Source organism: Colossoma macropomum, unplaced genomic scaffold, assembly GCF_904425465.1.
Source record: "Colossoma macropomum unplaced genomic scaffold, Colossoma_macropomum, whole genome shotgun sequence".
NCBI lineage: Eukaryota > Metazoa > Chordata > Actinopteri > Characiformes > Serrasalmidae > Colossoma > Colossoma macropomum.
In genome coordinates, this window is record NW_023495168.1 from 9,949 (window position 1) to 30,049 (window position 20,101).

Here is a 20,101-nt window from a genome sequence, read left to right on the forward strand (position 1 = left end):
TGTGGAGTTTGTGTATTAAATAAATGAAAACGGAACAGCTAATAACAGCTAGCCATCTGTTTTATCTGCAAAGGATTTGTGAACCAAAATCAGGACGGAATGTTTTTGGCCATTTGTGGGGCGCATTTACTCCCAGAAATGTGCATTTTCATGCAGTGAATTGACTTGTTTTTGTATTAAACACTGCTATGCAATGACATCCTCAGCTGAATATGCACAGCGATCAAAGCCACTGGGAATCTTCTTAGCCAACTGTGTAAATCAAGAGTGGCTTTATTTTCTCACATCTGATGCAGCTTCTTTCAATTTGTTGGGTTTTGAAACTACGGCATAAATGGTTTCAGGCTTCGTAAATTGAATCTATGTGATTAAAAAGACACAGAAAAAGTATGAGTATATAACATTCAAAGAGTTTGCAGATCCATAATCAAATCAAAGAATTATCATACAATAAAACATGTTTACAGGTTTTCTCAACCAACAAAAGTATCACAAACTCTTGTATGGATATCAACACTGAAGCTTCTGCACTCTAAAAGCTCTTTAATTGAATGCATGGCCTTTTAGTTCTCCCTACCTGATCTGGAACTGATTCATAGGTGTTAGGAACAGTGATATCCGCTGAGGTTGACTGCTTGAAGAAAAGAAACAACATATGATGAATAAAAATAGTATCAGCAATAACAAAGTATGATTCAAAGCTACTACATATATAAGCTCCTTTTGTAAAAACTGAAGGACTGAATGAGGTTAAATAATATAGTCACTTAATCAAGTTACAAAATGTAAACAAATTTGGCAGAGACAAGTTGGGAAATAATCATATAGAGGCCTACTGTTAGAACAGAACTGTATTAAGACAAAATATATACTTTTCTTACATTTTCAGTCTTACTGATTATGTATATACAGTGTAACAGTGTATATACAGTGTACACTGTGCAAAAGTCAGTGTCAAAACAGCCATTAAGTACAAGTTATTCATTTTTAAATATATATTTCTAAGGTGCTTAGATATACGATAATCCACTTACATAAGAAAAGAGAAAGATTTAAGAAAATAAGTGAAAAACTATGAATGATTAAGCTACAAAAAGGGAAATGGGACCCCTAACAACCATGCAAGACCTGATAGACCACCAAAACTGACCCCATCAGATAAACAGCACTTAAAGCTTTCATCTTTGAGAGAGATGAGAAAAACAAGCTTCACTCTTGCTTCAAATCTAAAAACACTGACAGGTGGGATGGTAGCCTAGTGGTAAGAGAGGTTCAAACCCCAAGAGACTGATTGGACATTCCTGTTTGTGCCCTTAGGCAAGGCATTTAACCCACTTAGCCCCCCACTGCTCTGCCGCTGATCCTGTGCTGTGTAGTTAGGCAGCAAAATGACAAGTTTCCCCTTGTAGGATCAATAAAAGTCTAACATAACATAGTCCATAGTCCTTCTTGGTGCTATGGAGCTAAAAGGATGTGTAGCTGCAAGAAGCCCTTACTGAGAAAAAGAAATAAACAAAAAAGAATAAAATGTGCAAATCAAACAAAGAAGCTTCTGACGTTCTCAGAACAATTAACTGACCACCCCAGAGTCCAGACCTCAACATCACTGCGATTAGTGAGAAACAGAAGAAGACACAACTTCCACAGCTTTGGATAATATCTCTGCAGATTTCTCTGAAAAACTGAAAGCAAGCCTCCCAAAAAGAATGCAAGGCAAAACATGGACACACTAAATACTGAAAAATGCATATTATATTTAATTGTTGATGTTTTAAATAGGTTTTCTGCTTTGTTTCCTGAAGCTGAAAAGTGAATAACTTGTACTTAATGTCAGTTTTGACTGGAAACAAAAAAAAAATGGAAGGTGGTCTCTGACCTTTGCACAGTACATCATAAGACACAGTCAGTGATGCATTTGAAAGAGCAGAGGAGCACAGAACATGCCTTAATGTGGCCACAGTATGCACTGTAAATGAATCTAAAAGTAATATTCTGTTTACTAAACCTTTAGCTAATCACACAAACTGTGCATACAATTGCGTACTAATTATGCTGACTAGTGAGGCTCAAGGTTTAAATGGTGCCATAAAACATATTTTGTGCAATCCTCCATTAAATATATATGTAAATGGGAGAGAAACTGCTGGTGCAAATGGGTTATAGGCTCATATCTATCCTGAACAAAGCAGACAGCTTTTTCCACACTGCAGCTCTAATCAGGCCTTTTAGAAAGTGAATAAAAATGGTTGCACAAATATTTTCCTCTAGTTTTAACTGTATTGCTTTTTACAGCTCCAACTGCATCAAACAGCCCTGACTCTGGCACAATTGTCATTAAAACATTATGAATGATCAATCAGATGTCAATTAAATGACAAATTTCTGTATATGTTTGGCCATTTTCACCTCATTTTCAGGAACTGGAGTCTGACTGGATTGTCCATTACTTGTAGGTTGTGGTTTCCTCCCTACAACACTGTACTCAGTCGAAGGGCCCTCCCGCGCCATAGCTGGAGCTGCACCACTATTCTGTAAACATGATTAAGTCACATTGTCATTTATAAACATAACAAGCTGTGTTTCATGTTACTTTCCATAAAATATCTGGCACAAATTAACAAAATAAACCTTAAATCCATGAATTCAGTACTTACTGACATTAATGTCTAAATATCTACAGAAATAAGAATTATTTAAATCTTACCTCAACTTCTGCATAGACTGTGTTCTCACACTGTGTGCGACCTACACAGTTTTGATAGAAAAATGAAAAATTAACCCCTTAAGTCACAGATGAAAAGTAAGTGTAGATGCAATCCTAAATTTCCAAAGCTATTTTGTCTAACTGCCATATAGAGTTTATTACTAATGCACAGTTTGTCTTACAGGTTAAATTACTATCATGAGGCCCTAACAGACATTTCACAATGAGTAAAAAGAAGGAGTAAAGGACCGTACCGCTCCACAGTTCCTGTACGATCCTGACCAGCCCAGATTCAGCCTTGTCCCAAATCTTTTATGATCACCTGTAACTCATTTGTTCCGCTGCATGTGTTTCTGGGTTGAGTTTTTCACCTCATTTTGATCCTCTGTTATTTTGTTTATAAGTATAGGTACAGCCTTTTTATCTTCGCCTGCTTGTTTTCTGACATAAATCTGAGGGTTCCTGGAAATAAATGTACTTACACCCAGTCCCCTCATCCCTAAAAACAACAATATACTAGGCCTAAGGAAAAATGAACAGTACCAACATAGGAAGAGCCAGATAAATATTATTAAATAATAAAATATAGGTGTCAGGTTTTAGAGACAACTCTTATAATCACAGCACTGTGTAAATTCACTGACACTCATACAGAACATAATATAGAACAACAGCAGTTTGTCTTGCCTTGATTTTCTTTACCATCATACTAATTACTTTATACAAGCTCAAATACAATCTTATTATATAATGACTAAATGGTCTGTCTCACTCAATGAATGTTCAGTATGATATATTTATATGATAACACCCCTTTCCCACTACCTGCAGTTTAAGCACATCACTAAGACTTGTAAATCTAATAAAACAGAAAGTGAGAGATAAATCTATTCATGACAGCATTATTGAGGCTAATTGGTCAAAGTTGGTCAAATACCCAAGCTCAACAGTAAGCTGTTCACAGGGTTTACTAGCTTGGCTATGAAAGAAGGTTAAATTAGATTTAAGACTTTTTTTGTAATGATTTAATAAGAAATGAAATGTGGTAAAAGGTAAGTTGAAGGCCTACTGGCCAAGTAATTACGGGGCTTGCAAAGCAAAGCACTGTACTAGCCTTCTTCTGCTTCTTATGCTCTGTCTTATCCTGCATGTAAACACAATCACTGAAGTAGCTTTTTATCAATTGAGAAATAGTGCTAAAGTTTGGCCTTTTCCATCTCAGAACGATGCAGGGAAACTTGGTTATGCATTTGTTACAAGCAGTGTTCATGCTTCATAAGAAAACAATACATCCTTTACAACTTGTACTAAATGCAGCAGCACACATCCTAACAAAAACAAAAACGAGAGATCACATCACTCCCGTTTTAAAGAACTGCACTGGCCACCTGTGTCTTTCAGGATAGATTTTAAAGTTCTGCCACTAGTTTTAAGGCTCTAAATGACCTTAAACCACTGCTTACATCACAGAATGTCTGTCTGTTTATGTTCCAGCATGTGACCTTAGATCTGCAGATACTGACCTTCTGCAAATACTGTCAGTAAAATACAGAAAACATGGAGAGACTCGTTCAATTATTCTGCTTCTAAACTGTAGAACTCAACTCAACTATGGACAGTCAAGCTCAGTGCTCATTTTAAGAAACATTTAAAAATGTATCTCTTTAACCTCTTATGCTTGTGGGTGTATTTCAGTTTTTCCATCTGAAGTTACATGCCCAAATCGTAAGGCAAATTATTCAGTAACTGTGTGAAATAAATGTAAGTTTTTGTTTTTTTTGTAAAATCTCCCCTCAAATTAACAGAAAATGTGTTTTATGATCATAATCATAATGCTGTATGCTTATAATTTACTGATGAAAGGCAATAATCTTAGACGCTCTTTGCATTTGTTTATAAAAATCATTTTTACAGAGCAGATCATTGAAGAGACACCATCTGAGATCCAGTTTATAGCTCAGATTTCTGGAAAAATGGGTCAACTTTCAGTAGAAAAAAAAATTCAGAGTTCAGTTTCTTTTATTATAAAGTTTTAAAACTACATTACCCATCTATTTGACTGTGAAGAAGACAGTTACAGCTCTCATATAACACCCACCTTTTCAATGAAGCTTATGAAATATGAAAGTTATGAAGTAAAGAAAATGACAAAGGGTGTTTCAGAACCACCGGTGGTTCCCCAGAGTTAAAAAGGTTAACTTAGTGTTCAATTAAAATTCTACATCTCTTTGGTATTTATCTTTTTTGTTCTGAGTCAGTGTCTTATATGATTTAAATTAGTACTCATAGTTTTTGCTATTACTGTTAAGCTTTATCACCTGTCTGTAAAGCACTTTGAGCTGCCACTGGTATCAAAAGTGCTCTATAAATAAAAATATTGTTGTCATTAACAACACCCAATCAGATGTCTATAAATTTACCTACTGGAATATGAATTATAATTATCTTGAATGAATTTTAAGTATTTGAAAAGGAAGTTTGTATCTGAAACAATCTCCATTCCTGTCTGGGTTTATTTGTAGATCTATCCTTATAATTTTAACAAAATAAGAGCTCTCAAAATGAAAAGAGTCCTTTGTGTTTGGTGCATTCTGGAAGTCTATTTCCAAATATACTATGATTTTTATGCTCAATGACTAAATTATTTTATTTAGGTTTGAAAGTTCATTGTATTACAGTTTTGCCATTTTGAAAGTGATTTTTTTTTCCTGAATATCTAAAAACTGCACTGAATCCAGACAGAACAGATCATTTTTTGCTTTCTGTTTTGAGACATTCATTTTCAGCTGGTGGGCTGATATGTACTTTAGTAGAATTCACTTTTTGAAACCATGTGATATTGTAAAATCCCAGTTTAATTTCAATGAGTGCACTCAGGTCATTTAAGAACTGTATGATTTTGAGCGAAACCTCTTAACTACATGCAGTGCATCAAAGAATGGCCACTGCAGAGCATACAAATACTACAGTACACAAAAGCAACAGCATGCAGGAATATGAAGTAAGGAGTAGCTTTAGTAAAGCAAGGATTGCAGAGCAAAAGATTTTCAATATGTGCTTTTCTTTAGCAACCCTTTAGAAAAGGGTTTAGGCAAAAACTGCTCTTTTATAGTGTTATAAAATATATCCAAAGTAATAGGAAATGGCAGTTTAAAACATTGTTTTTCTAAAATTTATTGGTTTGTTTTTATTTCCTTCAGCAAATTAAGCATAATAAAATTCATGGTGTTTTTTGTCCTATAAGAAATAAACAAATGTGTTTATAAACTCTGTCCTTTCTATCTGTGCACAAGCTATTGTATTCATGTTATTGCACCAAAAATTACCAGCTTTAGCGCACAGTCAGTATTTATCTATTAGTCTTGGTATATGGGAGCAGGTGCTTTATTATAATGATCTCCTCCCAGTATTTTGCACTATGAGAGGGAAACTCCTCCAACTGCATATGTGATGAGACAAAACTGCAAAATAGCAGCGACCACCCCTTTGACCTTATTATGGGCTCTGAAGTGCCACTGCACCTGTTTAGTAAACCACAACAGACAATTTTAAACACCAAAATGGAGTTTGTGATGGTGTAAAACAGTAGTAAGTCTGCTCTGTAGTGTATTTCAATCTACTCATATTAATGTAAGGACTTCTTCCCAGTTCTGCTCTGACTAACGTAACACTAAGAAATAAACATAAGAGTACTATAAACATAGTGCTGCTATGCCAGAGGACTGGCCCATTTTCTGTGTATGCTAAATTGATGTGGTTCTAGAATTGAAAATAATGGTATTTTACTGAGCAGGCCTTCTCATATGAGCTTTATAACGATGATCTAGAAAAGATTTCTCTTAGGACTGATATCAATAAATACCACATTAGATACATTTGCTGATTAGGATGAATTAAACACAAATTGAACATGCATTTTAAATAAAATAAAAAACAATACCTGTTGATCTTTTCTGGTGACAATGTAAAAAGATGATGATGATGATGATGATGATAACAATTAGAAAGGATCCCACTGCAATCGCAACTAGCCAAATAAAGTCTGAGCCAGTGTTGGACGGCTTGTCTCCTCCTAATGGATGGGGAACTATTATTAATCTTACAACAGAAGTACAGAATGGGTTAATGGGTTAAAAAATGGGATGTATTTGTGTTTGAGCATGTGTGTGTATGTCTGTGTGTGTGTATGTGTGTGTGTGTGTGTGTGTGTGTGTGTGTGTGTGTGTGTGTGTGTGTGCGTGCACACCTTCATCAGCACAGAGTCGTTTAAGTTCTTCCATCTCCAAAACTTCCTTCTTCCAGCTGGCTGGGTTGCTATGGTTACAGATGATGGTGCTGCCATTGACAGAAAGGGAAAGGGTGACGCCTCCAGGTGATGTCACTTCCTCCTCCTCACAGGTTTCGTTATAGCAGCTGGAGTTGATAGAGAGGTCATGACCTCTACAGGTGAGAGTGATGTTACAGGCGTCTCCGTTTAGCTGGTGAGTCAGGACTGGAGCCTCCACTGGATCTGAGGTACACATACATGCAGATCACTGCAGTGCTGGTTATCACATTGAGTGTGTTAACATGCACTTAATAATCTGATAACTGTAGAAAAATCAGATTTTGTCGATAATCCGATCAATGCGTTTACATGCACTAGAGTGGTCAGATAATGGGAAAACTCCAGGTCTACATGAATCAGGCAGTAATTAGATTTCTGTTTTTTAACCTGCCAATAAACTCACTGAATAAAACATGAATGACGTAATGTAAACCTCAAATTACAGGCCATGGCTTTTTTTTTTTTTTAAAACATTGCTCCACTTTGCCTGAAAATATGAAAATTCATCATCTAGAAGATGAAGAATATTTAAATCCTTCATTTCATCAAGCATGTAGTTGGTTTCAGCGTCGCTCCAAAAGTGTTTTGCTGCATCTCTTTGCAACACTGCTTGCTTATTTCTGGTACCATGATCTGTTTTACACATGCACAGACTGAGAAATCCGAAAGAAATCCGGATAAGAGTTTACAAGCACTGAGAAATCTGATTACTGAGCTAAAATCCAGCTCTCTTTATCAGATTTCTTAATTGGATTTGTTGACGGTCTAAGAAATCAGAGTATGCTGTTTACATGACCATTTCAATAATCAGATTACTGCAGAAATCCTATTATGATTGGATTACTGAGCGCATTTATCACTTGTAAGTGAGCGAGCAAGTCAACATTTATTGGTTTGATTTGCAGAAAGCTGTGATTGTGCTGTTTGTTTTATCTCAGCATGGCCATCTTTGTGGAGAGGTGTGAATTTTTTTCACAGCAGGGGGTTCGCACTCCTGCCCTTTCACCCCTTATAGCTCACTAGCAGCATTTCAAACATAGAGAGACAATTTCAGTTAATCTGAATCCTGAAACAGAATATTTTATTTGATTATATTAATTCAAAATATCCCAGATTTTTTTCTCTTTCTGTTGAAAGACTGGTACTGGGGGGCTGCAGAATGAGGTTAATAATACAATATTGCAACTACCAGTTCATGCTATGTTGTTGCTTATATACAAATGTTTTACTTTCTATAACGTTTGTTTCATTTACACTAATATTATGAACAGTGTTGGGATCATGCAGTACAAAACAAACAAAGCAGTGTAACACATACTTTTGTCTGTCCATATTATCTGTACTCATCCTGTGATGCCTCGCTGTGCAGCTTTGGTTGTGAATATGAGCAGTTCTGTCCCCATGCTGAAGGAGAGCCCCAACCTCACTCAGGAACAGCTCTGTAAGCTTTACTTCGTATTCATAAATAATTTATTTTAAGGGGATTGCATTAAAATTGTTTATCTGCAATTTTTTCAAATAGCACTAGCTAAATTCATAATTTTAATCAAGCACATATAGATATGGTTTTTCAGAGTAAAGGCAGACATAGTGATGTCTTTTAAATTATTTTTTACTGTCATTGGCTACTTCATCCTACAACCCCATTTCCAAAAAAAGTTGGGACGCTGTGCAAAATGTAAGTAAAAACAAAATGCAATGATGTGCAAATCATTTAAACCCTGTATTTCATTGAAAATAGTACACAAATAACATATCAAATGTTGAAACAGAGAAATGTAATTGTTTTTTGAAAAATATTTGCCCATTTTAAATTTGACACCAACGATGCATTCCAAAAAAACTGGGACTGGTGCAGCAAAAGGCTGGTAAAGTTGTCTAATGCTAAAAGAAACACCTCGTGGTTGATTGGCAACAGGTCAAAAAACATGATTGGGTATAAAAAAAAGCATCCTAGAGAGTCTTTCAGAAGTAAAGATGGGGAGGGGTTCACCACTCTGTGAAATGACTTTGTGGGCAAACAGTGCAACAATTCAAGAAACATGTAAACTAGCAAAGAACTTTTGCTTTTCATCATCTACAGTACATAATGTCTTTAAAAGATTTAGAGAATCTGGAGAAATCTCTCTATGTAAGGGACAAGGCAAAAAAAAACAGTATTTGCTTGCCGTGATCTTTGGGCGGCATTGCATTAAAAACAGACATGATTCTGTAGTGAAAATCACTGCATGGGCTCAGGATCACTTCTGAAAACCACTGTCTGTAAAAAAAACACTTTGTCGCTGCATCCATAAATGAAAGTCAAAACTCTAAAACACAAGGTATAAACCAGAAATAAACAGGATCCAGAAATGCTGCCACCTTCTCTGGGCCCGAGCTCATTCAAAATGGACTAAGGGGAAGTGGAAAAGTGTCCTGTGGTCTGACAAATCAACATTTGAAATTCTTTTTGGAAATCATGGACACTGTGTCCTCCGGGCTAAAGACCACTCAGCTTGTTATCAGTGCACAGTTCAAAAGTCAGTATTCATCAAGGTGTAGGGCTGCATTAGTGCACATGGCATGGGTGACGCGCACATCTGTGAAGGCACCGTTAATGCTGAACGATATAAACATGTTTTGGCAACATATGCTGCCATCCAGACGACATCTGTTTCAAGGAAAGCCTTGCTGTCTGCAGTCCAGACCTGTCACCCATTGACAACATTTGCCATATTATGAAATGAAAAATATGACAAAGGAGACCTCTAACTGTTTAACAGCTGAAATCCTGTATCAAACAAGAATGGAAAACAGTTCACTTTCAAAACTACAGCAGTGTCTCCTCAGTTCCCAAATGCTTACAGAGCTGGTGCTGAAGAGGTGATGAAACACAGTGGTAAACTTGTCCCCGTCCCAACTTTTTTGGAACATGTTGTTCGCATCAAATTCAAAATGGTCATATATTTTTCAAAAAACAATAAAATTTCTCAGTTTTAACATTTGATATGTTGTCTTTGTACTATTTTCCTTTAAATATATGATTTACATGATTTGCATATCATTGCATTCTATTTTTATTTACATTCTGGACAGTGTCCCAACTTTTTTGGAAATGGGGTTATAAATAGAATACTAAGAAGGCTGCTGTGTTTTCCTTCCAAATGTTTATGGGTTTGGACAGTAAAGTTAAAGTAAAAGTAATGAGTAGTGAGATTACTTTTATAGGAAGTATAGAGTAAAGTAATCCTATTACAGTCTGAGAGAAGTAATTAGTCATTTGTGATGATCTCTTTTTTGAGTAACTACCCCAATCTTGTTTGTGAACGTCCTTTGTTTTCACAAGTAAACATCACAGGCAAATTTTGAAATGATCAGTTCTCTCTTGTTATAAGAGCTTATAGCTCAGCTTATATTACTGTATGTATATGGTTAAATAAAGAAAATAAACTTAAAGATTTTGACTGATAACAGCAGGTTTTGTGTCAGGAATGCATTTTTCCTGGCCTTAAATCTCACACTGTAAGACTTACCCAACACAGAGAGTCTGTACTCAGCAACAACTCTGACTTTATTACCAGATGCTTTTGCTTCATACAGTCCGCTATCAGTCTTCTGTAAGTTCTTCAGTGTCAGACTGTAGGTTTCCTCATTGAACTCCACTCTGCCTTCATAACCAGGAGTCTGTTCCGTTTTTTTTAATTCAGTATAATATTTTAGAACATTATTATTCTTGTTAAAAACCCATAATAATTCATCAAACTCCAGTACAGGATGCCGTATGTCCAGTTGAACAGATTTGTCAACTAATCCAAACACTTCACTGGACACTGTAGAAAAAGAACAAAGACAGATAATCGTTACATTCTGGTTAAACCGTATGTAAGTCAGTGATGTTAAGTTGTTTTTTTTTTTTTGGTGTTTTATGACTGTTTGCATTTGCTTTGCATTTTTTATGTTACATTATATGGGAATAAAATCTGTAGAGTAAGTGTCATTCAGTCATTCATATAGAGGCAGGAAAAAGCTCATCATATCATCATATGCCCAAAAAGAAAATCTGCTAGTTTTTCCTCAACCTTTGTCTGTCTCTCTCTCTCTCTCTCTCTCTCTCTCTCTCTCTCTCTCTCTCACTCTCTCTCCTCCCCACTTCACTCTCTCTCTCACTTTTTTCCCCTCCCCTTTCTACCGTTCTCTCTTCTCTCTCCCCTTCTCTCTGTCTCTCTCTCTCTTCCTATCTATCTCTGTCTCTTGATGACAAAAATAAAATAAAATATATACATAAATAAATAGTTGGATCCTCCTCTCTCCCCATCTTTCCTTGCTATGTTATTGCTAAGAAACTTTGCACAACCCCAGAAAAAGGCCTTTGTACAATCCTGCAGTAAAATAATTTTAACACTCTTATTCTAAACTACAGTGAAATACAGGTGAATGCTGTTATGAGATCAGTTCTGCTTTTACTGTCATTTACATTACTTTTTTTTCTCAGCTGCTCTGAGTTCACTTACTGTTTTTCATCAATTGCCTAAAAGCAAACCTTTTTGCCAAATGTTTCAAATGATCTCCAGATACACACACACTGCAAATCTGCTAAATATTTTTTGCGTAACAGTGTCCTCACAAAGCACTGTTTTTCCATGTGTTATCAAATAGAAATCAATGCCATTCAATACAGAAAACTTCAGTTACTGTAATGAAACACAGACAACACACTGTTGTTGTGATTCACACTAACAAGCTGAATTGTTTACATGTATTTCTAAAGACGAAACAAACAGCAGTTTAAATACATAAAATAGGAATTCTGGTCCCTCTGTTTCTTGTCAGCCCAAGACTTTAGTTAGACTTTACTGGTCAAATGTTGATCTTTGATGGCTCAGTAGCATCAAAGTTTGAATTAAGTAGGCACTTGGGGTGTTAACACCCCCCCTCGCATAAAAGAAAAATTGTACTAGGTGGGGGTCCTATAGTTTTTCCTTGAATAAAATATGTTTTTTTTTACTGACAAAATGAATGAACTGACATGATGGGTAAAGATAAACCTCACAAAGATATATGATGAAAATACATAAATATAAATATATAGGTCACTTCATAGTCAGACTGCTCTGTTTGGGTCAAACCATGAACAGATTTTTCCTCATTTGAATACAGAATGAACTCAGTGACCACAGCTTCCAAAATTCTTTAATTCACTTCTCACTCAGTCTCAGACTTTAGAAAAACTGTGTTTCTGTAGCTCAAACTGCAAATGCTTGCATGCACTGTTACAAAACTGTTACACTCCAGAACTAAGCATGAAAATATACTGCATATCAGTTTGCTAAATTAAAAATACTATACCGGACCACAATAAACCCTAAATGAATGAATGAATGAATGAATGAATGAATGAATAAATAAAATAAAGGTTATAAAGACAAATCCAGGTATTGACCATCTATAAAAGAGGTCACTTCTGGAGTTATTTTGTTCACAACGGGCAGTCTATTATGAGTCCAGCACACCAATAAGCAAGGACATTAGGTGTAATGTGGATAAGAACATGAGGCCAAATAATGCAGAACAGGTAGATATAATTTCTTTACTAGATAATATAAATTGCTGTTTTTTTGTCAGTATTATTTTGTTTATTTCAACGCAACAAAATGTATCATTTTGTTTTGTAATGTTTTTTCTAATGTCATGAGTTTTTTTTCATTCATTGCAAAAAAATTATGTCAGTTCAATCTGTATCTGAATGTATCTGAATTCAATCTGAATAAGCAATTTAACTGGTTTTATTCAACTCAAATAAATACTGCCAATGAAACGATGCAAAGCAAAATTTTACTTGTGAAAAGTGAACTTTGGCAATTGTAAATTGTGATTCATGATGAAATAATGTACATGAATCAAGTAAATTAAATGCATCACTTTTCACACTGACATTAATGTTAAGAAAAACATTTTTAAGAAAAACAACAAGACTCTCATAAGTGACTGGAACTACCCTAATGGCATATTTTCACCAAAAAGTATAAATGACCTTTTATTAATAATGGCTGACTGATGATGGCAGACTGTCTCACTTTCCAGGGTGGACATACTTCATTCCAGGGTGGGACACAATAAATCAACTCTATTTTCTTTTTGTGTAATGAATTAATTTTTTCTATAGGACACCTATCTGTGATTTTTTACTTTTTTCCCTAAAAACTAATTTGTGTCTCCATAAATAAAACTGAACAATTTGAACGTAGCTCTACATTTTTTGTTTCTGTATCTTCAGTGCTCAGTTTTTACAATAATTTAACACATGAATAATTATACTTTTACTTAGAAAAAAATAAATAAAAATAATCACTCAAGATATTCAGAAATGTTTCTGCTTTTTACCACATTCAGTGGCAGACTTACCTACTGAGATGTTTAAAAAAAAGCATACAATAGATGCTACAGTGTGCCTACTTGTCCTTCCACCATCAGTAATGGACAAGCAATGATTCATGACCTTGTCTATAAATGTTGCCCAAAATTCCTTGAAAGTTTTTGAAGTTACCTCAGAACAGCTGTGGTTTGGCTCTGGACTGAACTGGCCACTATATTTATCTCTGTTTGAGGTGCTAAACTGCCTGCTTTAGTCTAGTCCAGTAGCTGTTCAGTTTATGCTACAGGCTTCATAGTCGGCTATACTAGTGATTAGATGAGAAATTACAGCTGTATTTTGTTGCCTACACATAAAATACTACAAAAGGCATGAGAGCATTCACTGTTAACCAGCATATCGATGGTATAGCATCATGTAGCTAACATTAATAAGAAATCAGCAGGTACATTAGGCTGTTTTTTGTCTGTATATGCAGCTGCCTTTCCCGTTAGCTGGGATATATTATAAACATTTAATTAATGTATGCTTAATGTGTGCTTTTTCAGGAATCAGTGGGGACAGAGATGCAAAAAAGAGAATATAAATTAGTATAGGTTTCGAAATGTATTTTCAGCTTAAACTAAACATATATATAAATAGTTAAGTTATTAGTTAGATAAACTTAAACAGGATAACTGGAGTAAAATCAGTTTATGGAACAGTAATAGCAGTTCATGGAAGAGTGCAGGGATGGGGAAGGAACAAATGAAAGGAAAAGGTGCATAACAGTGATGGATGTGTAAAAAGGAGCAATTATTTTGTAAAAAAAAAAAGGTATTACAGTTGGTGTAATACACATATTTGGCAGCTATTTTATTCACTATGAGATGTGGGTGAAATTTCTGCAAAACGGATCCTCACTACATTTCTGATCCTAGTTACGGCCCTGCTGACAAATACCCTGGCCTGGGGATTGACATGTTCTTTTGGTACAATGTTGCCTTTCAAGTGTAGGCAACATAGTACAAACATTGTACCATTGTAATTTCTGAATATTTGAGGTGAAATCTTTTTATGGCTAGTTGGGGGCAGGCAGAGGTGCAGTTATGTTGTACATTGCACTGAAATACCAAAAATCTGAGACCACTTGCACTGTTCCCACTTTCTCTGTAGCTCTACATCACACTTTATTTGAATGCTCAATTTTCAAATGGATGTATGTAAAACACATATACCAAATACATATCAAAGGACAAGTAATCCAAAAGTAATGTAAAGTAATCAGATTACTTTAATACTTTAGGTTACAATTACATTTTTAACAAGTAATCAGTAATCTGTAACAAAATACAGTAACCCTCCCCACCCTGCAGGCAACATTCGTTTTGTCCCATCCTCAGCTTAATCATTTATTTCACTTCAGTATTTTGTTTTTGGGTTATGTCCCACTCTCACATCAGACTTGGTCTACCTTGAATGAGTAGAGGAGTAGAGAGAGTACAGGATAGGTGATCCATACATTCCTAACATAACTGACAGCCTACAGACATATGCCACACCCTAAACCTGAAATTACACCATGAAGTTATCAAATTTTATCAAACGTTTAAAGGTGAAAACCAAAAATATCTGTCCCATCACCAGGGTTTTTTTTACCAGCTGTTGAAGCTGTATGTAAAACTCTCTGCTGACTTAGAGTGAGATTGAGAAGATAGTCATTGTTCAACAAGTTTATGTAACTTTGTTACATAAAGTTGACACTACATGCAGAACAAAATTCCATAATTTAGCAACTGGTTCACAAGCAACGTAACATAAAACATATATATAAATTTACCTATATCTCTTACATTGCAATTTTAACAGAGAGGACTAGAGAGAAGCTTGATTTTTAATAATGTATAGGGGATGGAATACCTTTTATGGATAACTTGGATTAAGTGATTAACTAGATTTTTACTAATAGTAAGGATATTTTTCCAACTCTGCTCCCAAGTTAACTGACTTGTGGATAATTCTTCCTCCCAAATGTTATTTGCAAGCTTATGGGATAAGTGAGCTTTGAATTAACAGACAGACAATCCATTAAAGGATGTTTGTTGATTTTAAGATTCCATGGAATACCATCGGCCTGTAAAGCACTTCTTATGCGTGGATGCAAAAAGTAAGACTGGCCAGGAAGATTATATGATTCTTGTAAGTCCTGAAAAGATTGTAAACCTTGATTGTTGAAAATAAGCACATGTCCACCATGATCAGACCAGGCCTTGGAAACAAAAAGCTTGCTTCCTGTTTGTTTGAAATTATTGTTCCATATTGGAGATTCTGCCAAGAATTTAAATGGGCCGCCCATAAATCTACAGACATCTTGCCAGACAAGTAGAGAGTTGGTCACTATGGCATTGAATTTAAGTTTTAGATCCTTTCTCAAGATATCCATAAACAATAAATCCTGTAGCCAATATGAGTGTGCAGACTTAGCCTCTATATCTCGCCAGGCCACCTTAGAATCTGCAGTCAACCAAATGGTAAACAAATGAAGCTAAAAGGAACAAAAGTATAACCTAAGATTTGGTAATGCAAGGCCACAGTCAGTGGACTTTCTTTTTAGGGTTTTCAGTCTAATCCTTGGTCTTTTCCAATTCCAAACAAATGCTGAAACTATGGAGTCTAATTCTTAAGAAACGGTTTTATGAAGAGTTGGATCATGGAGAACAAAAAGGAGAGTCTTGGGAGCATATTCATTTTAACTATTGAGATTGAGTAAATCCTGGGTGATTTTACTGATTAATGCAGAACAATTATTTTTAATAATAGAATGCAGTGAAGGAAAAATCTTAATTTCCAGATATGCTAGCTCAGAACCAATTGGAATGATCGGAGGAATAGGGATTAATTTGCTAGCATCTGTCAGAGGCATTAAGGTAGATTTCGACCAGTTAATTTTATGTCCACTTATACATCTAAAATCTTCAAATAGTCTAAGGCATTGAGGGCTAGGGACTGCTAGATTGGTCAAATAGAGCAGAATATCATCTGCATAAAGCAAGATGTGATGGCTATCATAATGAAACCTATGTAGAGAAATCGTTTCATCCTGTCTTTTGGCTTAAGCTAAAGGTTCTAAGAACAGATCCAAAAAAGCAGGCGAGGGAGCACATCCTTGTCTCATGCCTCTGCTCAACATGAACGGGTCAGATCTACAAACTTCTGTCATCATGGAAGCGGCAGGGTTAATATACAGGATTTCTATCAAATGGATAAAACATGGACCAAATCCAAATTGCTCCATGACCAGCCAAAGATATTTCCATTCTACATGATCGAATGCTTTCTCTGTGTCTAACGATAAGATGGCACAAGAATCCTTTGCAGACTTAGAACCCTCAATGATATGGAAAAGATGACAAATGTTATCTCAGGCAAAATGTCTCATTTTTCAGTAGCTATCCCAACCCTGTTGTAGACTACATCAATAAAATAAACGGTTGGGACCAACAAGCCTAGGCTCAGCCCCAACTATATATGCTGAGTCGTTTACTCTCCATAACCTTGATTAGAATTCAATCTGTGAGTTACCCTTGTGTGGAGCAACATAGTTCTCCAAGTTTGTCGGTGTCTTGAACAAGAGATGATCTTGGCCATGCAACACTTTGACTGTGGCAGAGTACAGGAAAAAAGACATGATTCCAAGGTGCGTGAGATGTTTCCTCTCTTCCGATATCGCTTTCAATTGTCCAAACGAAGAAGAGCGACAGCCCTAGCCCCTTTTAGCATTGCTTGTCTGTCATTGTAACCAAGAAGCTTGAAGATCAAGGTATGAGACCTGTTTCTAGAGGGCTTCTCCACCATAGATGCGATGTGCCCTTTCGATCTCAGTGGTCTTGCCTTGTAAGGAGGAGATCCATTTCGGTAAGTGAACTTGAAGAAACAAAATCTCTCCCTCCAGACCCACTCGCAGACCCATAAGCCTCAGGTTGCTGTGCCTGGACCTATCCTTATATGCATGTCACTGGCACAGTTTGCTAGCCAGAGTCCTTATTTATCTCCCTCACCCCATTTTACACAAGGTCAAATCTAGCATTGAAAGACGTTACATCTCTTTTTGAGAATGTTGAGCTGATCGGAAATTGTCTGAATTTCCTCACAGTTGATCAAAGCCATGCTAGTCTTGATCTCACTTAGATTTTTTCTGAAGATTCTCTGAAGAGATTCTGGTAAATCTCAACTTGGAGCAGTGAGAAACAAGACACATGACAGAAAGTCTGTAGAGGACAGACTAAATTTGTTCACGTTAAGCAGCCATCACAGCTAGTAGAGCATGCACACTCCATATGATACCACTAGTAATTACTGCATTATACTGTTTGGCAAGTAGACCTTATACACAAGACATTATAGCAGTAACAAGCACTTATGACATGTTTTAAGCCTGCAAAACTGGCAGTACTCCAATGTCTGTTTCAGTGTGAAACTATTATCATAATGAACTAGTTAACCAAAACGCAAAACACAATCATCGTTGGACTAACAAGATCTGTAAAATGCATAAAATGAATTCAGTCTCACCTTTTGGGTGAAAATAATATGTTCAAACAAACAAACAAAAAAAGGATCTGTAAACGACAGAAATTCACAAGGAACTGCAAGGAATCCAGTAATGCTTTGCATCCAGTGCTACAGTTTTCAGAGACAGGCCATGCCAGACGGCACAAATTAATTGTCACTTTGCTAGTATGCTTTGCAAATAATAGATTTTTATATAAACAGTTACTCAAAATTAAATTGCATTCAATATGTACTTGTTAAATGAAGATGGAAAGTGAAAACGCAACTAGTGAGAATCTGAAATATCTAAATGTACAACAAAGGGCTAGGTGTAAACATACATGTCAAATATATGAATAAACTGAACAAACTACCAATGTAACAGTGTGTCGGCAATTATTGTTAAGATGTGGTGGTCTATAATACTATAGATTTTGGTAGCATAAGCTCGTTCCTAAATGTAATTTCATAAGACATTCATAAAAACAGCTTTTTATTAATTCAAAAAGACAAATAATCCTGAGAGCAGTACTAGATTAGTTTAAAGATTAGGGAAACCCCCTTCCTATGATGTATGATGGGGGGAGTATATTCCCTAAGGGTGTATAGTATTTACACAGTGCATGCTGGGTACTGGAGTGAAACAACAGTGATGAGCAAAAGGATAAAAAGGATATTAAGTTGTGAACTTTGTAAAACAGATGAGGTTGAGGTTGAGGATGAGGTTATTACATAAAATGGCAAATAAAACATTAAACTTTATTTTTAGGCCAGAATGGTGGTTTACCAAAATATCTTACTTCAAACATAGCTGATCAGCCAAAACAAATTTGTTGTCTTAAATTTTCTTCTTTATTTTTGCACTGGAGCAACAAGGATAATATAACAGTAACCAGTCACCAAAAGATTAAGGCTTCCACTTCTTAGTTACATTAGCATTGTTAGTCCAGTACAAACAACTCATGTAACTGTTGTTATGAACCATTTATTTTAATTTAAATATCAAGACTATAAATCAAGCAGTTAAATGCCTCTGAAACAAAGTAGAGCTAAATGATACACAAAGTGCATAAACATTTCAACATTTTCTAGGAAGAAACGCTGAAAAGAAACAAGAGGAACAGACCAGGCTGAACCATAAAGTGCAAATATTTGAGAAAGTAATACAGGGTGTGAGCTCAATTATTCTCAGTTGTAAAGCACTGAGAAACCCCTTAACTGGTCTTTACAAGAGTCTAGTAGAACCTTGTGACCTAACCTGCCCGGTTTCCTAAACTCAATATTATAGAGCTTAAGGGATAAACTATAAAAACAAGCCCACAAGTAGCTGATATGTTTGAAAAGAGCAGCAGAAACGTGTTGGGTGATTTCCCATGAATCATTTGAACTAAATGCCTCATGTTTGAGCAGCTAGAAGAACAATTTTTAACTTTTATCAATACTTCCATAATACGGCTTGTATTTTTCCAAGGTATATAGTTTGTTAATTTACTAATCTTTCAATTTCAAGCGTTTACAGAAATTACAGTATAGACAGTTCAATTATAAAGAAAAACTGCTATCCATCTGTCCATAACAGCACAAACTAACTTCAGAATCTATGTTTTAAGTGTACCTCCAAGACCAAAGCATGGTTAAGTAAAAGTAATAGATGATGATTGCTTCATCTATTATGTCAACATGTTTAAGATAAATACTAAATCTAATATAGCTAAACTTCTAAAATGTAATAGGCAGTAAGAAAGAAAAAAACATTTTTTCTTACCTGTGAGTGACACTAACTCGAAGAGCACAAAGATCAGCTGCACTACCATCGCCATCGTGTGAGGAAGTGTCTAAAGCAAGGAAGTAAGTTCTATGAAGTAAGCTCAGGTTAATACCCCCATAGTTAACTAAATGTGTGTGTCAAATAAGTGAAGAGAGATGAACAAAGACACTAAATAATGTAAAATCAATGCAAATAATATGCATAACAAAATGTAATTCATCATACTGTAATGCTGAATGTGATAAAGCACAGTAGGAATCAACTGGACGTTCTGTGGAACATAATCAGCATCAGAATCTTCAATCATCATGCACCAGGTGTACAAAGAATTTTGTGCAGATGTCAACATAAAATTAAACCTAATTGAATAAATACGGTCAGGTCCATACATATTTGGACAGTGACACAATTGTTGTACTTTTG

At 35.6% G+C, this 20,101-nt stretch overlaps 1 protein-coding gene across 2 annotated transcripts; it reads right to left on the bottom strand.

Annotated features, from left to right (window-relative positions):
• Positions 1-228: 228 nt before the first annotated feature.
• LOC118801073 (SLAM family member 9-like) lies at positions 229-19,725 on the bottom strand. Of its 2 annotated transcripts, none has more exons than XM_036561263.1 (8): positions 19,676-19,725; positions 10,544-10,840; positions 6,951-7,214; positions 6,645-6,776; positions 2,705-2,745; positions 2,407-2,529; positions 578-631; positions 229-360 (listed from the first exon to the last, which is right to left on the bottom strand). In XM_036561263.1, the coding sequence occupies exons 1-8, from the start codon at positions 19,722-19,724 to the stop codon at positions 274-276; spliced, it is 1,047 nt and encodes a 348-aa protein (XP_036417156.1). In that variant the 5' UTR covers position 19,725; the 3' UTR covers positions 229-273. The 2 variants fall into 2 exon arrangements, with proteins under 2 accessions (XP_036417156.1, XP_036417155.1); XM_036561262.1 differs by having other exon boundaries at positions 578-634.
• Positions 19,726-20,101: the final 376 nt, after the last annotated feature.